The following is a 22,762-nucleotide window of genomic DNA, read 5'->3' as shown; positions in this document are numbered from 1 at the left end:
CAGCAGCAGGAGGATTAGGGGGGAGTTGGCATCTAGAGAAAAGTCAGGGCTTGAGTCAACTGCCAAGGATTATCACGAAGGAGTTATTTTGAGGCTGGGAGTTAACAGAAGTGGGGATCAAGTGAGAGATCAGAGGTCGGAGTGAACTTGAAACTAATGCCAAGGCTGATGTACTTGAAGGCTGCGTTGGAGGCATACTGCCAACCAATGTCCCCAATGTGCAGAGAACTGTCACAATATGCAGACCAGTTGATGGAAACAAACCTGAAGTGGGTTTCCAGTTCCAGCATCCCCTTTAAATAATACTAAGGCCAGCTCACAAGTACTGTTGAGGCCTGATTCTGAATAAGTGGCTTGCGCCATCTGCAGGACACATCTACATGACCAGAAATCCCTGGACTGTTCTATTCATTAGCAGGTTGAATGCCCCGAAGAGTCAGAAGGAATGATGTGGAACCCAAAGTCCACCTTTTCCCATTGTGAATGGTCTGTCAATTGAATTGAATATTGTATTACTAACAGATATGGTGTTATCCAGTCCTAATTCTACATATGACATTATTTTATGGAGTAAAAAGCTCCGATAAGATAACAGGTATGAAGGTGAAAGTGACTCTCTTCAAAAATTGCACACAACTGTCAATTGCCTCTGTACAAGAAACAGACAAACTGTACTGGAAGCTAACAGATTAAAATAATTTCTCAGCCAAGAGCCTATAACAATTAAATCCTATATCAAATTCCTATTTCCCCTAGTGTTTCTGATTTGAGACTGTTGCTGCTTGAAGCTGTAGGCACTGTGTTATGAACTTAGTCAATTGTAAAATGGCCTCAACATGTAAAATAATAAATCCATTGCTAGTTTCAATGGAAAATAATTACTCACTTTGACGCAGTAGGATATGCAGTTGTCGTCATAATGCTTACAACATCTGTGTCTTGGGCCACGTTTGCAACTGAACAGAAAAAAAAATAATTTAACATCTATTCCTCCCATTTTAATAGTGCTCTTTTTGAAAAATATCTCAGATATATAAATCATAAAAGAAAAAACAACATTTTTTTGTTATTTTACTGTTAATGGGGATGAAATGTACAATGTGTACTATATCACCGATCACTTATAACTAAAGGACTTACAGTTTAGACATTATTTTGATAAGTGATGAAATACAGGGGTGAGGTCAATACATACTATGCACTCGGCATCAGACATGCATTGTGCTCATTATTCATGGCTGGTTATTAAATACATGACAATTTAATACACCCCATAAAATAAAGTGAACGAGAAGCACTGTACCAGTCGGCTTTCAACTGATAGCCATAATAAATTAAGTGTTGTGTGGGCATTCAATCAGGGAAGTAAAATATTAGGTCATACATCAGGTTACAAGCACCACATTCAGATTTTGTTTAAACTTCCAACTAAAAGATCGCACGCTTCACAATGCTAAATGGTGTCTTGATTTCAGTTTAATTGTCAAAGCCTTAGATTTCTTCATACTGTTATATCAACGCTTGCATTACATACGTCAGGGAAGGCGCCCTTTAGCACATTGTGATGCCATTCATCTTTTCTCAAATATTTTTTTTAAAGTGCAGAATTAAGCAGTAATGCTGCATTGCAACCCGTTGATCAAGCAATTAACCTTAGCAGTGGCACTATTTGCTTTATGTCAGTTGTCTTCTAAAAAGCAAGTGGGGCCTATATAAAGTATGCAAAGCTTGCCCAAGTTTCATTAATTGCATGAAGACCAAGAGTATCAATTTACTGGCTGTATGCAAGTTAGATCAGAATTTAAATTGCTTCTAGCCTGTGTTTTCAATGGGCTAAAATGCATCATTGGTTGCACATCCATTGTGCATTTCTAGGCCATACAGCGAGATAGTTGTCTTCAAAACATGAGCTTCATAGGATAAGGCAAAGGTGATTTAAGATTTTGACCCTATCAGTGGCTGAGGAAACAGGATCCAGGGAAGAGAAATTTGGAAAATTAAAAACTGCAGGGGTGAATACAGGACTCCCCTAGAAGGTTGCAAAGAGAGCATGATGCAAGGTTGTAGAGAGACATGAAGATGGATATGCGACATTTTAATTCGCCACCATAAATATCACTAAACCCAAGTTTTAAGTATGCATGTCATAAGTTTAGTTTAGAGTTTAAAATCAGAATGTAAAACCAGCAAGAATGTTAAAAAAGACACATAAAGGTGATAAAAGTACAATTAGCATTTTGATGACATTAAGTAACACAGAATGTGTACTTAAAACTCAGTTAAAGTCTAAACTCGTGATCAAAGCAAGAAAATTTGTTTTTAAGTACATAATGTCGAAGTGTGGATCTTTGAATGAGGTGTTAAATTGACCAAGGAGCTTCTGATGAAGCATCTTCAACAAGAAATGTGAATTCTTTCCACAGCTATTGCCTGACCTGCTGAGCATTTCCTACATTTTCTTTTTTTGATTTATGTTAAACTGAAGTCCTGTTTGTTAATCAGTATGTTCAAAAGCAGAGGACGTATCCACACTGCATATTTATCTTTTAATCTACATTGAAAAATAGATCTTGTCATAATTGAATAGCTGGTTGTTGCCAGTTAAGTCTACAACATAATTAAAGTGACTGCAATTCAATAAGTACCTAATCATTTCTACGGTTCTATACAATACCCTGAAATATAGAATTATATATTATGGTATTACTTTTATTTATTATATTTCCTCAAAACATAAATAAGGATATTTAACCTATTGAGTGCCTGATGGTTATCAGAGCAGTTTCATTCCCTCATCCACCAACTGGTCCACCGGTCACCTACAGAGATAATTAGCGTAACAACCAAATTAGCGTAACAACCAACACATCTTTGGAACATGGGGGGAAACCAAAGCACTTATTGACAATAGATAATAGGTGCAGGAGTAGGCCATTCAGCCCTTCAAGCCAGCACCGCCATTCAATGTGATCATGGCTGATCATCCACAATCAATACCCCGTTCCTGCCTTCTCCCCATATCCACTGACTCCGCTATCTTCAAGAGCCCTATCTAGCTCTCTCTTGAAAGTATCCAGGGAACCGGCCTCCACTGACCTCTGAGGCAGAGAATTCCACAGACAAACAACTCTCTGTGTGAACATGCGTTTCCTCATCTCCATTCTAAATGGCTTACCCCTATTCTTAAACTGTGGCCCCTGGTTCTGGACTCCCCCAACATCGGGAACATGTTTCCTGCCTTTAGCGTGTCCAAACCCTTAATAATCATATTTCAATAAGATTCCCTCTCATCCTTCTAAATTCCAGAGTATACAAGCCCAGCCGCTCCATTCTCTCAGCATATGACAGTCCCACTATCCCGGGAATTAACCTTGGGAATTAACTTGGGCAAAACCCATGCAATCAACGGGGGAAAACATGCAAATTCCACAGATAGCTTCAGGTGCTAGATTCAAACCTGGGAAAACTACCCTCCCTGCAACGTTACTGTGATACCAGACTTCCTCAATTATGCAACTCTGGGTCAATTAAAATTGTCAGAATGTCTTTCTCTGATATGTGCATTTTCCTTTTCTAGAGTTAAAATCATACAGTACACAAACAAGCTCTTCACTCCACTATGTCCATGCTGAACTTTGTACTAGACCCATTTACCTCCATTTGGTCCACAGATTTCTAGGCCTCAAAAAAACCTGCCAACATACTTTCTGATTATCGTGAAAGTACGGTATGGTATTTTATTTGGTACCGAGTTACAGTGAAATTCATTTTTGTATACAGTTCAAGTATCACTATACATAAGCATTTAGATACATATTAGAAAAGCATCTTAGATACAGTTCGCAGCAGTAGTACACCAATACAGTATACAGTGATGACAGTTTGGTGCCATTTTCTAGTCACAGTTGGTGATCTTGAGCTGACCATAAAGGTCCATTATCGGCCTGGCCATGCATAGCCGTGGTGTCCTCCTCCGCTGCTCCACCGCTGTAGGCGGCATCTGGTCCATGTGCTCGGCCCCTGGGAGTGGCTCCTGTCCATCTGAGGCTCAGGCTGCTGCAGGGCGTCCAACGGTCGAGGCCATGCACTCCCTCCCGCAGCCGGTCTGCTAACCGGCCTTCCAGGCGGGTTCCCATGGGTCCTCGATCCAATGCGGTTCCAGTCTGTGGATCCTCCGACCGTGGAGGACGAGTCCCCGGTCCACAGCGGGCCAGCCGGCGGGTTCTGGTTGTCGACGCGAGTTCATGGTTCCGGGCAAGTCGGGCCAACCGGCGCTGGTCTTCAGTGGGTGAGTCGGGCCCACTGGGCGGGCGACTCCTCAGTTCCAGGGAGTGAGCTGGACCTTCCGTGCAGGTCCTCAATGTACGGACCGCGGCTCCCCAGGATACTCCCACTGCCATGCAGCTTCCCGGGATTTCCTCCACCTTCTCCTTAGGCAACATGTTCCAAATTCCAACCACTCTCTATGTTACAATATGCCCGCTAAGATACCCATTAAACTTCATACCTTGCATCTTACACCTCTGCCCTCACTCCCATTACAAGGAAAACAAGTCCACACTATTATCTCCCTCATAATTTTATGTAATCAGTTCACCCACCAGTGTTCCTTACAAAGAAAATCATGTTTAATCCTTGCTCCAGGAGGACTATTTATTGGCTAAAAAAACCTCCTGTATACACTGTCAAAATTCCAACCCATAGCAGCCTCTGCACCAATGCAATCACAGAATTGAGGAAGTTAAAATCCCTCACTACTATAACCCTATTGCTTTTGCACTTTTCTTTGATTTATCTAAATATCTGCTCTTCCCTCTCCCATGAAGCCTTATTTATATTTCTCTTTAATGGAAGACATTGGGACAAATCTTGCTGGCTGTGCCGAGTGTGAACCATCGATAGATAGCTGTCCCCAGGCAAGTCTCGACTAACATGCGCTTACTGTAAGTACGCCAAATGCTGGGTAACGGATGCTACAGTTCCTCAACTTTACACTGGCCCAATATTGGTTGAAAAAAAGGAAATAACTTAATTTTAACTATTTTATTATTTGTTTAAAACATGTTTTATCTACAGCAATTCTAAATGTTTCTAAATCCAATTGAGATGCATTTAAAGAATTCTTAACAGCCAAATTTGAGAAGTGAGCCCTTCCTCCTGCATTCTGGTAACATGGCCTTAGTGGTAGAGAAACTGAGGTCTACCCACCACCAACAGACTTACTACTGCTTGCCAGATATTTCTTCAACATGCCAGGACCAGACCAGATAAAGCAAATACCAAAAGCTCAATACTGCTTGACTTGGTCTGATAGGTAGATATTCTACCTCTCTGCTGCGTGTGGGAGTTCCAAATATTACAACAATGCCATGTAACGGCCTTAAATCAAGATGGATAGAAATTATTCCTTGTGTTTGGGAATATGGAGCAAAGGCAGGTTAATATATCTATGTCCAAGATACCTCACATTCCCTTCATCTTTTTAATGAATTCTGCTTTCCGAGCCCCCACTCCCTCACCTTTACTGTGGATGTCAGTCACTCTACTGCTCCATCCCCCACCAGGAAGGCCATGCAGAACTCATAGACTTTATCAACTTCACCACAAATTTCCATCCTGCACTCAAATTTACTTGGACAATCGGCAATCACACAGTCGCCATCATAGGAAATAGACTATCGACTGACGTCTATTACAATCCACTGACCCCCACAACTATCTCGACAACCCTGCTTCCTGCAAACACTCTATCCCCTAATCCCAATTCCTCTGTCTACACCGCATATGCGCCTAAGATGAGGTCCATACCAGGACATTTGAGATGTCCTCATTCTTTAGGGAACAGGGGTTCCACTCTCTCATCAGAGATGAGGCCCTCACTCGTGTCTCCTCAGTTCCCCGCAGCTCCACCCTTGCTCCCCCTCCCCCTAGTCACAACAGAGACAGAGTCTCCCTGGTCCTTATCTTCCACCCCATCAGCAGTCGCATACAACAAATAATTGCCAAAATTTCTGCCACCTCCAACGGGATGTTACTATTAGCCACATTTTCTCATCACCACCCCTTTCTGCCTTCTGTAGAGACTGATCCTTCCGCTACTCCCTGGTTAACTCATCCTTTCCCACCCAAACCACCTCCTCCCCAGGTACCTTCTCTTGCAACTGCAGAAGATGCAACAACTGTCCCTATACCTCCTCCCTCGACTCTGCCTAGAGACCCCGACAGTCCTGTCAGGTTAGGCAGAAATTCACTTGCACTTGCACCTCCTCCAACCTCATCTACTGTATCCGTTGTTCAAGATATGGCCTCTTATACGTCGGCGAGACCAAACATAGACTGGGCGATCGTTTCGCTGAACACCTTTGCTCAGTCTGCTTAAATCTACCCGAGCTCCCGGTTGCTAAATACTTTAATTCTCCTTCCCATTCCCACAGACCTTTCTGTCCTAGGACTCCTCCATTATCAGAGTGAGGCTAAACGCAAGTTGGAGAAACAGCATCTCATATTTCGCTTGGGCCGCTTACAATGCAGTGGTACGAAGATTGGTTTCTCCAACTTCAGGTAGCCCTGGCATTCCCTCTCTCTCTATACATCCCCCACCCAAGTCGCACTAGCTTCTAATTTTCACCCAACAAACAGCTAACAATGGCCTGTTTCCTTTATCATCGTTACTTTTTTGCATATATTTCATTCATTTTTCTTTTATCTGTTAATTAGTTTTTGTTTTTTTTTGGTTTCAATGTTTTTATTGGAAGCATTTTATAAAAAACTTGACAATTTTACAGCTTTGCGAACAGCTTCAATTTTAACTCTTTCCAAAAAGAACATTAGATTAAAAAGAGAGAAAGGAGAAGTGAGAGAAAAGAGAAAAAAAAAACGAGGGGAGATATTCCCGTCGACCCACCCAAACGCCCGCTCACCCAGCCCTACGAGCAATTTCGAATTTGTGTTCAAATATTGTGTTGTTCGTGAAAATCAATAAAACATGACGATATTTTTAAAAATTGCTTCAGTTTATCATTCAAGATAAACCTAATTCTCTCTAGATGTAATGTGCCCATCATTTCTGCAATCCACATCTTCACTGGAGGAACTTCAGCATTTTTCCAGAATTTAAGTATGAGTTTTTTGCTGATATTAGTCCATAGCCGACAAAGCGTCGCTGAAAAACAGTCAATTTACTATATGCCTCTGATATTCCCAGTATTATCAGTTTTGACTGTCTCTAATGGGATTTTCAGTATATTGGAGAGGACGCTGAATACTTCCGTCCAAAAACTTTCTATTTTTGTAGAGTACAAAACTGTGGGTTTGTGGCTTCTTGGCACTTATCGCAAAGAGTAGCAATGCTACAAAATTTTGAGATTTAAAAAATCAAGTCTGCAATTTATCCCATCAGATAAAGCATAACAATAAGTTTAATTTGACACCTAATTCACTTTCATATCTCAAGTAATAAAAATGTTATGGCCGTTTTCATACTCGGAAATTAGCATCTTGTTCCCTATTGATTTTCTATGGACATAACAACAAAGCTGTGATCGAGAACAGTCAAAAGCCCATAACCTTCTTAAAAATTAAGAGAACTGAATGAAATTTTCAGTTATCATAGATTGAACCATTCTGAAACAAATATAAAATAATCTTACTTGGAGGACCTGCATATAATTAGTTAGTTACCCAATTGTAGCTAATTTCAAACTTCAATTACTAGATGTAAACATCTATCCATTTCTTAATAAATGATTAACATTTTTAAATAGCCTAAGTGTCCAAATAATATTCACAAATAATTCACAATAAAACATGATTTTTAAATCTCATTTACATTAATTTATAGGCCAAATGGAAGGAATTTAGTGTTCAATTGCTGTAAATTAAAGTCAATTTAAATCGGCTTTCTAGTGGGTTCCTGTGAACGCGCTGGTTTAGAACGTTCACATTGCGCTGGATTTGTGCCGTCAAACGCCCAGAAAAATACTGCGGGATATAAAGAGCCCAAAATGAGCTACTCGCTATAGAAACCTTTATATACAGGGTTCTTAAGAAGCCCCTTTTAATGTAAAAATAAGGTACATACATTTAATTGTTTGCTTTATAAAACCCTGGGGCTGCGAGAGGTCGCGGGTTTAGAGAGTGATTTTTAAACTACTATAACTATTATACAAGGCCATAAAAACTAATAATACCTTTTGCGACGGGGTCTTTCAGCGATTTCCCGTTAATGATTTACTAGGCTGAACATTTTCGATTGCAACAGCCTAGTAAAAATCGCGTTTTAAACCCGCCCCCTCTAAACAGCGCCAAAATCGCGGACATGGGGTGGGGCAGATACTCAGCCACGATTCAGGTAGGTTTTGTAACATACCTACAAAGAGGGGAAACACTGGGGAAAAATTTGTTCAGTTTGGTTTTTGAGTAGTATAACCTATGCAGCACTTTGATCTGTATCATGCCATGCCTGGCATTTAAGGAGCAAGTATGGATATATTGTAAGGTTTCGTCCCATATATCATTTGAGATTTGTTGACACATCTCATCTTCCCATGCATACCTGTAAACCTCAGATGATGAGGTGTTGATGTTTTGAAGAACATTGTAAATGTAGGATATCAACTTCTCTGTATCTGCATGTCTATTCAAACATTCATCGATTTTATCCGGACGCAGTGTTTCTTAGTTTTTTTCTAAAATCACTCTTTGGCAGCAGCTGAAAGGATGGGAGTACTATACTGCCTGTTGCCAGGTCACTGCAGTGACTGGAAGGGGAAATTACAATGTATGTTTCTGTTTTGTTCCTCTCTTTCCTTATCATCTCCAGGGTATTTGATATTTGGTACTAGGCCTCCAGATGTGGAACTGTGTAAAGCAGGAATTAAAGTTGATATCACCCACATCCTCTTTTATTATTTGAATCTTGAATCTTTCAGTAAAGGAGACACGCAGTTACTAAACCTGTACATGATTGCTAGTCTGGTAACATGTATATTGTATTTGTTTTTCCTGCCTTAAGCCAAGTTAGTCTCCCCATAGTAAACCCACTTCTGTGATAGCTAACCAAAACAACTTTAGGATAAAGCAGGCTTGAGGCACGAAATACTTGACTACTTCCCTTTTATATTTAAGACTTGGGTTCAAATCCAGGCCAAATTATATGAAGTAAGCCTGGATATTCTTCTTTCTCATGGGTATGGTGTACACCACAAACCTGCCAGAAATGTCTGCAGCTTTTTAACTCTAAATTATGAATCTCATTCAGGAATGGAATAGATTACATGAAACACAATTATATTTGCAACAGGGATGTGCTCCAAGGTAAAGTGCAAGATCCTGTCGCTGATCTAAATTACCTTGTGACCAATACTGACTAATCTGTGAGGACCAAGCTGATGCTGGAAGTCCACAATAGAAAATTATATTTCCATTAAAGCTTCCTTCACCTTAACGAGAAATAAACTAGTCACAAATTAAAAATATACATGGAAGGACATTTAGTTGGCCCAACCCTTTAGTTTTGTAAAAACTCCCTTGCTGATGGCATAATTTTTGCCCATGAAAATATTTTATTGTGGTAACTACTCAAAACTGATTGTAATGGAGAGTGGTTTATTCCAATAGTGTACATATTAGTGAATGTATAAAAATGTAAGATGACAAAAGTAAAAATGCAACATAAAAGCAGGAATACAGCAATGCCAGATTTGAAGCAAAAAATATATAAACCTTTGACACTTGGAAACTGGTCTAATGTTCTAATTTGATTTAGATGTGGTTTTAGGAGGAAAACAGTCCTTGCCTGGTCTGTTGAAATGTTCTATATTCCCAAACAAACCTACCCTTGTTAATCTTCTCCATGCATCTGTCAGTAGCTTCCTAAAGCTGGTAAATAAAGTTAGAACAGCTGCAGTTGAGAATAGAAAATATTAACCCTTTATCAACTACTGTAGGACCAGTTTAGCTGCTTCTGGTCTTAAGGCTCTCCCTCCTAATCTGATAGATGATCTGCGATGTACATTCAGCGTCCTCTTGTGTTTATTTCAGGTTTTCCAGAACCCGCAGTGTTTTGTTTTTCAATTACTGAAAGTGATGGCACTTGTTAACAGGTTCTGAACACTCATTAACTTGCCGCCTGGAAGATGCATAGTCACGATTTCCCAAGCAAGCTTGTTTTATCGTGCAGTTTAAAGATTTAATATGACTATCAAACATTTATCCCAAATTACGTGTTTCTCACTGATTTTCTAGGTTCTTATCAATTTTCCACTCAATATTTCTTCTTTAATTTAGTTTAGTTCAAGATTCAAAATTCAAGTTACATTTAATTGTCACATGTGCCAGATGGCACAGTGAAATGAAATTCCCATACAGCCATACAATAAAAATAAAGAACACAACACACTATAGAATTTAACATAAAACATCCCCACACAGCAGAATCAAAGTTTCCCACTGTGTGGGAAGGCACCAAAGTCAGTCTCTTCCTCCATTGTTCCTCGTGGTCAGGGCCTCCCCAAGCCCTCCGCAGTTGCAGCTACGGGCGGCCCGATGTCCAGGACCGCTCACCGGGGTGTTGTAAGTACGACGTCGGGGCTGCGGGACGTCCTCAGCGGCGTGGACACAGAGTCGGCCCCCTCCTACCGGAGTCGGTGGCTTCCAAAGTCCGGAGGCCGCACCGGGTGGAGACTGCTGCTGGAGACCCTCTGCAAGGCGCCCCAGGACTCCACGATGACGGTCAGCGCCGCCCGCGTTGGAAGCTCTCCGCACCAGAGCTCCACGATGTTGGAGCAACGGCCCAACACTCCGGAGCTCCAAACAGCGGCCCAGGTAGGCATCGGCCCGCTCCGCGGTGACTCCAGCGCTGCGCCACCACTGTAGCAGCCCTGGTCCGGTACTCGGTCCCCGGCCGGAAAGGCCGCTCCGATCCAGCTGGTAGGCCGCGAGGTGGGGGGGCGAGGACGCGACTCGGAGAAATAGTCGCGTCCCCGCCAGGAAGAGACTAGGAGACGATTTCCCCCTTACCCTGCCCCCCTCCCCCACATAGTAAAGTAAAAGTTTCCCCCTAAAACAGACATTGGACTAACTGAAAAAAAAAAAAAAAGATAGTAATGACAGATAGAGGCAGAGGCTGCTGCCAGTGCAGCGCCCCTAGTTTAGAGATACTGCATGGAAACAGGCCGTTTGGCCCATCGAGTCCACACCAACCACGATCACCTTTACACTAGTTCTACCCTACACACATAGGGACAATTTACAGAAGCCAAGTAATCTACAAACTTGCATGTCTTTGGGATGTGGGAGGAAACCAGAGCACCCGGAGAAAACCCACATGGTCACAGGGCAAATGTAGAAACTCCAGACAGCACGTACAGTCAGGATCGAACCCAGGTCTCTCACACTATAAGGCAGCAACTCTACCACTGTGCCACTCCCAAGTCCTTCTCATTAAATAATATATCAATAACCTTTATTAAATATGATAATTAAATATCTTCACAGAAAAATGCTTTTTTTGTTTATCATAAAATTTCCCTTATTAATTCAATTATCAGAGTGCAAGCACCAGTAACCATGAATTGAAATATTTCAGTTTACTTTGATTCTACATGTGTCTTAATATTCTTTACTCCTCTTGTTATATTGAAGCACTTGCATGTTTTATTCCAATTTGAACCTCTTTACTCCTCGAGAAAATTAGAGGGAAAAGTTATTTGTCCAAATATGAATAGAAAATTTGTATTTTTCTTAAAATGTAGCTCATTTGTTTGATTATTAAAACCCCTCATACACCAAACAGCTAACAAAATAACAGTGGCCCGTTTTATTAGACCCCAAGAACCATTGTTCCCAAGTGTACAATGTCTGTGAGTCAGTGTAGCTCCATCTAAAATAAAATAAAACAGGTCAGTCACCCTCTCGAAATATTATATGCTGAATTTTTCTCACCTAGACAGCAGGATAGTTTGGAATATTGATAGGCACATAAGCTAAAGTACGTCATATTATCCACAGAAGGCACGATAATTATGCAATCTGAAATCTCCTCTGATTTGTCAGAGTATCCAAGTCATCAATACAATCGCATAAATGGCCACGTTTTAACTTCTCACCAGTTTCTGGAGACATTTGCTTTCAGAAGATGAAAACCAACATTTGGGAATCAGTTATGAGACAATACTTATCCTTGTTTTTTGTTAATCTATTATTCAGTTATACTGTTAGTCAATGGGCAAAATGCACAAAAAAATCTGAGGAGAAATTAAAATGTTTCCTTACATTCTGGCAATAAGTTGTCTTGTCAATGCTATGAAAGATGTCTTGGTTTTCTTGGTCCGACCTTCTAGTGTCTGGTGCTCAGTGATATGGCCACTGGTTGTGCTGGGAATCCGGTGTTCTGCCACAACTGAATGTGTTGGAATTTCTTCTTTTCCAACAATAAATCTAACAGACAAGAATTAATAGTGTAAAGATGAAATAAAATTCAATCAACCAACAATGTAAAATTGTTTTTTTAAATGGCTTCAATTTTAGACATTGAACCATGGCATTCCTTACAAAATAAAAATCAATGATTTACTTTTGAAACGTTTGACTTTTGACTTTATAACATCCTATAGCTTTCTGGATAATGTATCTACACTTGCTCCAAATGTTGAAGGACTTGATTTAATCTCAATGATGGTGGCAGTTGAGATATTAGTTTGGCATTTTGACATCTGTTTGCTAAGCAGGGGATGCAGTCGTATATGCTTCCAGCTTTCCATTACTACTCAGTGAGCCAAAGGAGAGCGAAAGTTTAATGAAGAACGAGTAATCTACCCATATTCAAGCTGTACATGTAGGACTACCATTTGTCAAGTCAAGTCAAGTCAAGTCAAGTCAAGTCAAGTTTATTTGTCACATACACATACGAGATGTGCAGTGAAATGAAAGTGGCAATGCTCGCGGAACAACAAAACAACCAAACAAATTATAAACACAATCATAACACACATATTATTTTACATAATAAATAATAGAAGGAAAAACGTTCTGTACAGTTAGTCCCTGGTGAGAAAGGCGTTTACAGTCCGAATTGCCTCTGGGAAGAAACTCCTTCTCAACCTCTCCGTTCTCACTGCATGGCAACGGAGGCGTTTGCCTGACTGTAGCGGCTGGAACAGTCTGTTGCAGGGGTGGAAGAGGTCTCTCATGATTTTGTTTGCTCTGGAGTTGCACCTCCTGTTGTATAGTTCCTGCAGGGGGGTGAGTGAAGTTCCCATAGTGCGTTCGGCCGAACGCACTACTCTCTGCAGAGCCTTCTTGTCCTTAGCAGAGCAATTCCCGAACCAGATGGTAATGTTCCCGGACAAGATGCTTTCCAACGCCGCTGCGTAGAAGCACTGGAGGATCCTCGGAGACACTCTGAATTTCCTCAATTGCCTGAGGTGATAAAGGCGCTGCCTTGCCTTACTCACCAGTGCTGAGGCGTGTGATGACCATGTCATATCCTCAGAGATGTGGACTCCCAGATATTTAAAACAGTTCACCCTATCCACAGGATCCCCATTTATACTCAATGGAGTGTATGTCCTCGGATGATGATGTGTTTGAGGTATATGATAATTTTGGCAGGTTCAGGATTATTCCACAGCGTGAATTAGTATTTCCAGTATGTGGAAAGGGAAGAGGAAAAAAAATTGAAAAGCATAGAAAAATAAAGATATAAATGAGATCCCAAACAATGAACCAAACCATCTGAAAACTGGTATTTTCTTAAACCAAAAGACATTAGAAACATCTTGTTAATCACACAAGATTGATGATTGATAACAATTATTGTGCCGTGATTTGGCTTGGTATTAGTATTAGTTTATTATTGTTACGTATACTGAGATACAGTGAAAAATGTTGTTTTGCTTGCTCTCCAATAAATGACACCATACAGAGTACACATCATCACCAGCGATCACTCAAAATCAGGTATGATTGTCCTCTATAGCTGGAGAGGCCCAGACTTTATTGCAGTGGGTGGTATTGGTGGTGAGATGTGATTGGACCATCTTGATGGCGTGTCTCTCCTTTCTTTGCTGCGCTTATGTTTTGCAGCCTTCCACTAACCTTCAGGTGGAGTGCAGCTCCTTTGTAAACAGTGATTTTCCATGTTGCTCCATCTGGTGCTAAGTCCTCCCAATTGATGGGGCTTATGGGGCACTTTTTAAGTTTGATCCTGATGATTTCCTTATAGTGCTTCTTCTGATGTCTGGGGGGGGTTGCTGTCCTTCCAGTGGTTGGTAGTAGAGCATTTATTTTGGGAGACAGATGTCGGGCATCTTCAAAACATGGCCAGTCAATCTGAGCTGTGTTTGATGGTGGTGATGGAGTCAACATTAGCCACTTCCTGCACACTGGTGGTAGTGAACCAGTCTTCCCTGTTGATTCATAGGATCTTCTGGAGGCTCCTCAGGTGGTAGAATTTGAGGGCTCTGGGGTGTCTGGTGTTGGTGGTCCAAGTCTCAGCTCCTTATAGTAGGGTCGAAAAAATAATGGCTTTGAAGACAAGCAGTTTGGTCCTCACTTGGAGGTCAGGGTCTTCAGAGATCCTACTCCTAAGCCTGACAAAACCTATGGTTACACTGCAGTGTTGGTGATATATTTCATTGTTCCGATCTGCATTGGAGAAGGAATGGCTACCAAGATGTGGAATGTGATCCATATTTTCCAGATGGCAATTGTTGACATAAGTGCATTCAGACCATACACAAGTATCATATGCAGTGCAAAGAGAAAATAAACAGAGTGCAGAATATAGTGTTACAAGTACAGAGGAAATGCAGTTAAAAAAGGTGCATGCTGCAATGATATAGATTGGGAGGTCAGGCATATATCCTTAGCTTATGAAAGGTATGTACATTAGTCTAACAACAGGGGAAGAAGCTTTGCTGAATCTGGTGGGACATGCTTTCAAGCTTATGTGTTGTCTGCCTAAATGGATGATTGTGATCTAAGTGGTCCTTAATTATGTTGGCTGTTTTCCTGAAGCAGCAGGAAGTTTAGATGGAGTCGATATTGGGGGAGGGGTTTGCATGATGGACTGGGCTACATCCACAACTCTGCAATTTCTTGCAGCCTTGAGCAGTTGTCAAATCAAGTTAGCAAACAAACATTGAGGAAGTGCAGGCGCTGGTTGTTTTATTGACTATGGTATTAATGTGGTTGTAACAGGACAAGTTGTTGTTTATATTTACGCCTAGGAGCTTGAAGCTCTCAGCTTTCTCCATTTCAACACCACTGGTGCAGATTGAGGCATGTACACCACCCCGCTTCCTGAAATCGTTGATGAGCTCCTTTGGTTTCCTGACATTGAGGAGGGGCTAAGAACACATCCTTGCAGGGCACCAGTGCTGAGAATTATCGTGGAGGACATTTTGTCACCTATCCTTACTAATTATGGTCTATGGGTCAGGAGGTCGAGTGCCAAGACCTAGATACAGGGGTTTGTTTCGAATTTTGGTGTTGTATACAGAGCTATGGTGAATAATAGGAGATGTGCATAGATGGCCTTGTTATCCAGATGTTCCAAAGATAAGTGTAGGACCAGGGAAGTGGTGTCTGTCATGGGCCTGCCGTGTGCTATTAGTGGTGCACATTTCAATACATTGGAAGTATCAGTGCCAAATTCTCGTACTTTAGCTTTCAAATCTCAAGAGTGTATTGCTTTGCTTTGGACGTGACTGGCAATATGACAGTGCCTGATACAGACCTACTCTATTTTAGTTAGTATTAACCACCAAGAAACAAAACGTATAGAATCATGGATTTACTGTAATAGCATATGAGTAGTATTGTCCAAAAGGACATACAATTTTTTGTGAGCTTATAGAATAAAGTACAGCCCTAGAAATAGGCCTTTTATCCCAAAAAATCTCTGGTGAACAAGATGCCAAATTAAATTAATCCCTTCTGCCCGCACGTGATCCATATTCCTCCATTACCTGCACGTTTCCCTGCCTGTTAAATGCGACAAGCTACCACCCCTGGCTGCACATTCCAGGCACCCACCATTCTGGGTGAAAAAAGCACATCTCCTTTAAACTTTCCCCCTATCACCTTAAAACTATGTAATGTTGTATTTGACATTTCCCTCCTGGGTCAAAGATTATGACTGCCTGCCCTGCCCTGCCCTTAATGAAGATTGATTCGAGGTATCTTACTCGGAGATATAATTCTCTTGCCAAAATAAAAAAAACCTTTACTATACAATCAACCGTTATTATAAGATTGAAATTGTTTTCCAATTGACAATTTCTTCCATCATTCTATAATTAATAGTTAGCAAAGTTTATTTGGCACTTTTATTTTCCTTTACTGTCTAATATTGCTGAATATTGCTGAAATAATGTCACAACAAATTTAATTCTCATGGAAACTCAATCAAAATAAAAACATGTGCCAGTTGAGAAGTCTATTTTGTTTCTGTTTCTTTGGTGTCACAGAACTCTGTACCTATATATTTCTTGGGAGTTAAAGATAGATTTATCTGTTTTTTTCTTGATGCCAGCACTCAGAACAGCTTGCTGCAACTAGGGAGGAACGTTTTGACAATCTCATAACAGTAACAAATATACATGTATGCTTTAAAATATAATGTTGCTGTAATTCATCATATGGCATCAGCAGGTATGAGAGTGTTGACGCCAAATTAGAAAACTATCCACGATGGCTGTCTATTTTTGAAACTCATCTGCAATGGACAATTAGGCTAATGTTTTGTCTGTAAAACAGACCATAAACAAGTCAATATTATTTTAGAAAATTTGAATTATTATACTTACTTGAGTGCAGAGAAAGCAAATCCCTTGAGGCCATCTTTGCATCTGGAAAACAAATGCCGCAGTTCGTGAATAATCTCAGAACTTCAATTCCAGAAAATATACATAAAACACCAATGTCTGACAAACATCAAGGTTTTACATAATACATTATGAGTGCAGAAACCCACAATTTGGCCTCACAAGTTCACATGGTGTTTTATGATCCTTCTACTCTCAGTCTAACCTTAGAAACGACTATTTCTTTCTCCCACATGTTAATCCAACCATACCTAAATGTGTCATTGTAAGATGGTTATCTAGTGGCAACGAGCTCCACATTCTTACCACACCTTCATTCAAGATTCTTCTAAATGCCCTGATGGATTTATTAGTGACATATTTATAGCTCCTGGTTACCCTTTACCCTTACAAGTGAAAACATCTCTATGTCTACTCTATCAGGCCATTTAATAACCTTAAGGCCTCTTACCAGGAATAATAATGATAATAATTACAGTTCAAGATTTGATTAGGGGATAAGAACATAATCTACCCATAGAGCCAGAGGGTAATGCTGGAATAGTTAATAAGCACATTCTACCAGCCTTTAACAAGGAAAAGAATGCTGCCAAAATTTCAGTGGAGATAATGGATGGGATGAAAACTGATCTTATAAGAAAAAATCACCATGCTTAAAGTAAGAAATTCACTAGGACTGGGGAGAAAGTATACTACTGGATATATATATGCTAAAGGAGTTGTGGAGGCTTGCTCTAATCTTCTAATCCTCTGGATTCATAAAGACTTTACGGAAATCACACCAGATTGCTAATAAAATTGTGGCGACTTGCTGTAATCAAATAATTCCCTGGATTCCTGGGCAGATTTCACTAAAGGCATGGTAGGCTAAATGACAATCTTCCATATTAAATCATTTTGTAATTTTAACTGCAGATTCAAATTACAGCATTTCTGTATTGAATAGTTTTGTAATTTTAACCTCACTTTATAACTCTTTGCTTTGGTACTTTTGTTTCTGAATTTAAAGCTTCCTGTACATCCTTTGTCCATTTGTTGAATCAGGTCACTTTTTTCTCAATGTTGTTGCATTTTGCTTTCAAATCTCTCTGAACAATAGTATAATGCTGCTAACTTTAAACAGATTCAACTTTTGTCTCCAACAATACCCCTGCAGGTCTGCTGAGCTTCAGCTTCAGATCATTGATATCGCATCTCAACATTGCCAGTCGATAACTTGCATTTGCAGTTTTATGGAAAGGTTATCCCTTGTGAAAAAAAAATTGGTTGTTTTAAACATTCTTCTCACCTATGGAAAGTATAAAACCCCTAGTTCCTTAAAGGGGCTGCCCCACTTGGGCGACCGAATCTGCGAGTTTAGAAGAGTGTCTTTGACCTTCAAACTCACAGTATGGTTGATACGCGGTCCTAGGAGGTCCTATGAGGTTGCTGGAACTCTCCTTCATGCTCGAGGGAAGTTCCCGAATACTTGTGGCCTCAGCTAGGTCGGGTAAAATTTTTCCGCATATTGAAACATTTTCCGCAAGTAAAATTTGGTCGGCATGGTTCTTTTTGTTTCGTAGTGCAGTGGGGTGGGGGTCATTATTTAGTTACAGGCAGTCGAGGGCAGCCGTAGGCAATCTGCTTCAAGGAAAACCGACCGGTAGGTAAAATGCCGGCTAAACTATTAAACTTCTTAAAAGTGTCTCCATTCCTTCCCCCCCCCCTTCTTCTCCTTTCCCTCCTCCCCCCCCCCCCCCCCCGCCCTCTAAAGGACATACCGTACACTGTGGCAGCCGTTTAACTTCCTCTTCATCACGCAGGCAGTGTGTGTGTGTGTGTGTGTGTGTGTGTACACAGTCAATCCAGCTCGCTGTTTCAACGCGGACGGTCAATCCAGCTCGAGGCGTTCTTTATGTCACACAGGTCTTCTTTATGTCAGATAGGTTGGACAGGCCCATGGACAGGAAAGATTTAGAGGTATATGGGCCAAACAAGGGCAAATGGAACTAGCTTAATCAAATTAGATCAAATGGAACAAGTTGTCCTACAACTTTAGGCTGTGCCCGCCATACGCACGAAGAAGGACTAGCTTAGATGGGACATCTTGATTGCCATGGATGAGTTGGGCCAAAGGGCCTGTTCTCATGATGTATGACTATAACTTAACTTGGCCATATCCTACAGGCTAATCTCGGTATCCAACATGATCATGCTGCTGAATAAAAATCCCTCAAAGTCTTTGACAGCTAGCAAAACCAATCCACCGCTTTGCTCTCTGCCATAACTATTAACATTTTCTATATGTTTCTGACTGTCTCTGATATTCAGGAATGTCTACTATTTTTAAAAAGTAAAAAATTAAAATTTAACATTATTTTTAAATATTAAAAACACAAAAACATAAAATAATGAAATATTTTACAAAGACTATAGAAAAGGAAATTAAAAATGTAACTGGCTTTATTTTCTTTTTTCTTCCCCAAGTCCTCCATATAGATTCTGCATGAGGTTTAACATGCAGAACAGTGGCTATGTGCACCAGCAAAATGGATTGGAGCATTTCAGCAGGAAGTTTGAGACTTCTGCACTTGCACAGGAATCCTGAAACTTTATCAGCACTTTCTGCTGTGAAAGGCTGGCAATCATAAGTGTAACCCTGTGGAGAGAAGGAAGAAGTAACTTTTCTGGTCGAGACCCTTCTTCTCTCAGAGATGCATGTCCCGCTGAGTTAAGGGGCTGTCCCACTTGGGCGACCTAATTGGCGAGTTTAGAAGAGTTTGAAAAAATGACATGTTGAAGACCTCCTTCAACTATGTAGAAGACCTCCTTTGACTATGTTGAACACCAGCTTCGACTAGATACGACTAACTTCGGGAAAATTGGACACCGAATAGTGGAGAGTGAAGACGACCTTCTTCGATCTCCATCAACCTCCCTTCGACTATGATGAAGACTAACTACGACTAACTTCGACTACCTTCGAGTATCCTCGATTACCTACGACTAACACGCCGACCTACTTCGACCTACTACGACTAAACCTATGAGTAAAAAAAGCATTGATTTTTTCCATGGCGCCCTTTTTTATTCGCGGGCATTTTCTAACATATTGAATAAAACGCCGCGACCTAGCTGAGGCCTCGAGTATGCGGAGACCACTCTCGACCATGAAGGAGAGTTACGAAGACCTCGTACGACCTCGTGTCGATCATGCTGCGAGTATGAGTCGAGGGCAAACTCGCCAGAACTCGCGGATTAGGTCGCCCAAGTGGGACAGGCCCTTTTCTGCAGCATTTTGTGTCTATTTTGGGTTTAAACCAGCATCTGTAGTTCCTTTCTACACGTAAATGTAACCCTTGTATTCCCTTAGAAAAATCCTGGCTTTTGTCTTATTTCCCCGGATCAATAATTTGGTTGAGCACGTGGCTCAAGACCAGCGTACTAGGTACTAGAATACCTATTACTAGAGTAATTCCCTTCAAACCTCTCAAAACACCCAAACGCCCCATTTATCACATACAAAATTAGTTGGAGTTCCATCTACCCAAACTTTTATTATCACAATTGCACATATAATCTGAACATATGTGTAAAAGACTGCGGTGTGAGAGAAGTGGAAAAATAGTTTGAGTATATCATCTGTTATTCATGAAGAACAAACATTAACATTTTACATGTTTCAATTTTAGGGTGGAACAATCCAAATAAGTTACATTTAAATATTTCCTAAAAGAATGAGTACATGGGCAAATAGTGAAGATGTACATGGAACTTACAAGAATATGTAATTATACCTAAAATATGTGTGTCAATTTGAAGTTTCTTTCACAAAATGTTACATTTGAACTTAGCATTTTTCCTAAATTATGTGTTTTATTGCAGTTCTTAAAGCTGTCTGGAGAGGTCCCCATTTAACAATTTTCCTTATTTAATTCATTCTTTAACCACAAATTAGGATCATATTCCATGATCAATGTTGGTTTTATTTCTTCAAAAAACGAAATGTATAGTCCATTCCAACGTTACAACAGAGTAATCTCGTTGAATAGAAAAGGAAGGCTTACCAATACTTTATTTCATAAAGTAGGAAAGTAAACTTGTATCAATATTAGTACAGGTTTTTCAGTAATAATACATAAAATGAAGATTAAAACAAATGCCAGCATTAAAAGGATCTTGCCTTATGCACCCCCTCTTTTTGCCCAAAAACTGATGGCCAAATATTTGAAAGTACCTCATCCAAACTAATATATCCCTTCCCTAAAAGCCCTGTCCCACGGTACGAGTTCATTCCAAGAGCTCTCTCAAGTTAAAAAAAAATCAAACTTGTGGTAAGCACGGAGAATGAAGTTAGCGGGTACGTCGGAGCTCGAAGTCATCTCTTAGCGGCTCGTAACGTTAACGGCAGGTACTCTGGGAGGCTCGCTAACGACAGGTAAGCTCGGCAAAACACGTGAAGATTTTTCAACACGTTACAACAAGAAAAAAATGATTTTTCAACATGTTGAAAAACGTCCACGAGAGCCCCGAGTACTGACGAGCGGCCATTACTGTAAATCTCCGAGTTCGAAATCGGGGCAAACTCGGGAGAGCTATTGGAATTAACTCGTATAATCTCCTTATTTCCTTTTCCCTTTTAAAATCCTCGTTGAATCTTGTTCCTTCTGTGAAGCACCTTCGACATTTTTCCTCATGTAATAAGACTATGTTTTTGTTGTTGGATCTTTAACTATTCTGCCTCTTAGGCAGACCTATGAAATTAAGGATGACTTCCTTTCACTATGTGTTTGTGTATTCTGAGGAAGATAATGGGATAATATATGAATTGCAGACTCTTCCAGGTATGTCGTAGGAGATGGCCGATGGGACAGGCGCATGGCTAGTTTGAGAGGTGGTGTCCCACTTAGGTGATTTTTCAGGGGTCTGCCGGTGGCTGTCAAGTTGCCGGCAGTCGCCTGAAAACCGGGTACTGGAACGGCGACTCCCAGAGTGCAACACACACACGCAACACACACATCACTTCCTTCACCAGCCCGTGTGCATTTTTTAGAAAGCAATCCCCCTGCTTGCCCTGTCTAAAAAATTCACACGGTGCAAAACCAAGGTGATACAGACGCACACCGTGATGAACAGGAAGGATGGCTAAAGCAGAGTGTACGTTAAGTCCTTTAAAAGAGGGGGGGGGAGGAGGAGGAGAGGGGAGAAGGGGGGGGAGGAGTGGAGACAACTTTTAAGAAGCCAGAGGTACACGGCTGTGAAGCTCGGCGGACATTTAACATTACCGGTCGGTTATCCTCGGTTCTGAAAACGACTGCTTACCTTTTTATTTCCAATGAGCCACTGAAATTCACCGGTCAGCACCGGCTCCAACCTACGAGAACCTCCGAGAACTTTCGACCTCCTGGCAACCCACTTGAACCTCCTGCCGACCCACCTAGGGCTCGAGAATTCTCGCTACTCTCCATGGCGGCTTCATTCTAGTTGCCGGTAATTTTTCAACATGTTAAAAAGTTCACGGCGACCTTCATGAGGCCGCGACTAGTTCCCAGAATGCAGGAACTCCTCACGACCATGAAGGCGACTCCCCGGCAACCACCCGCGAACATGTGGCGACTGCTTAGACCCCTGCAGTCGCCTAAGTAGGACAGGCCCATTACCACCTGATATTCTCCTCCCAAGACTCTCCGAACAGAGTGCCTGTTTCGGGAGTCTTGTGAACAACATCGCCATCCCAACAAGAGTAACACAGGCCTCGACGGTGTGGACATTAGCCTGTTAGATGACGCTGACTTTGGTTTACTTGTCCTTCCTGTCAATTTGAAAGACAGCATTGGTGTTGTTTTTCACTGGCTTTGAGATGCATACTCATCAACATATGGGAGGGCAGGGATCATTTCTGCTCGGTATGATTAGGGAAGACCAATAAATGACAAAATGTTCAGTGCATGTCA

At 41.0% G+C, this 22,762-nt stretch overlaps 1 protein-coding gene across 1 annotated transcript in view; it reads right to left on the bottom strand.

Annotated features, from left to right (window-relative positions):
* The window catches only part of tmem135 (transmembrane protein 135), a 310,377-nt gene that overhangs the window by 23,373 nt on the left and 264,242 nt on the right, over positions 1–22,762 (bottom strand). Inside the window, exons 7-9 of the mRNA XM_055637254.1 lie at positions 16,812–16,853; positions 12,274–12,438; positions 887–956 (exon numbers count right to left, since the gene is read on the bottom strand). Coding sequence (XP_055493229.1) covers positions 887–956; positions 12,274–12,438; positions 16,812–16,853 — 277 coding nt within the window. The remainder of the gene's footprint in view (positions 1–886; positions 957–12,273; positions 12,439–16,811; positions 16,854–22,762) is intronic.

This window comes from Leucoraja erinacea, chromosome 6 (assembly GCF_028641065.1).
Source record: "Leucoraja erinacea ecotype New England chromosome 6, Leri_hhj_1, whole genome shotgun sequence".
Lineage (NCBI taxonomy): Eukaryota > Metazoa > Chordata > Chondrichthyes > Rajiformes > Rajidae > Leucoraja > Leucoraja erinaceus.
This window is presented reverse-complemented; position numbering and strand designations above follow the sequence as displayed.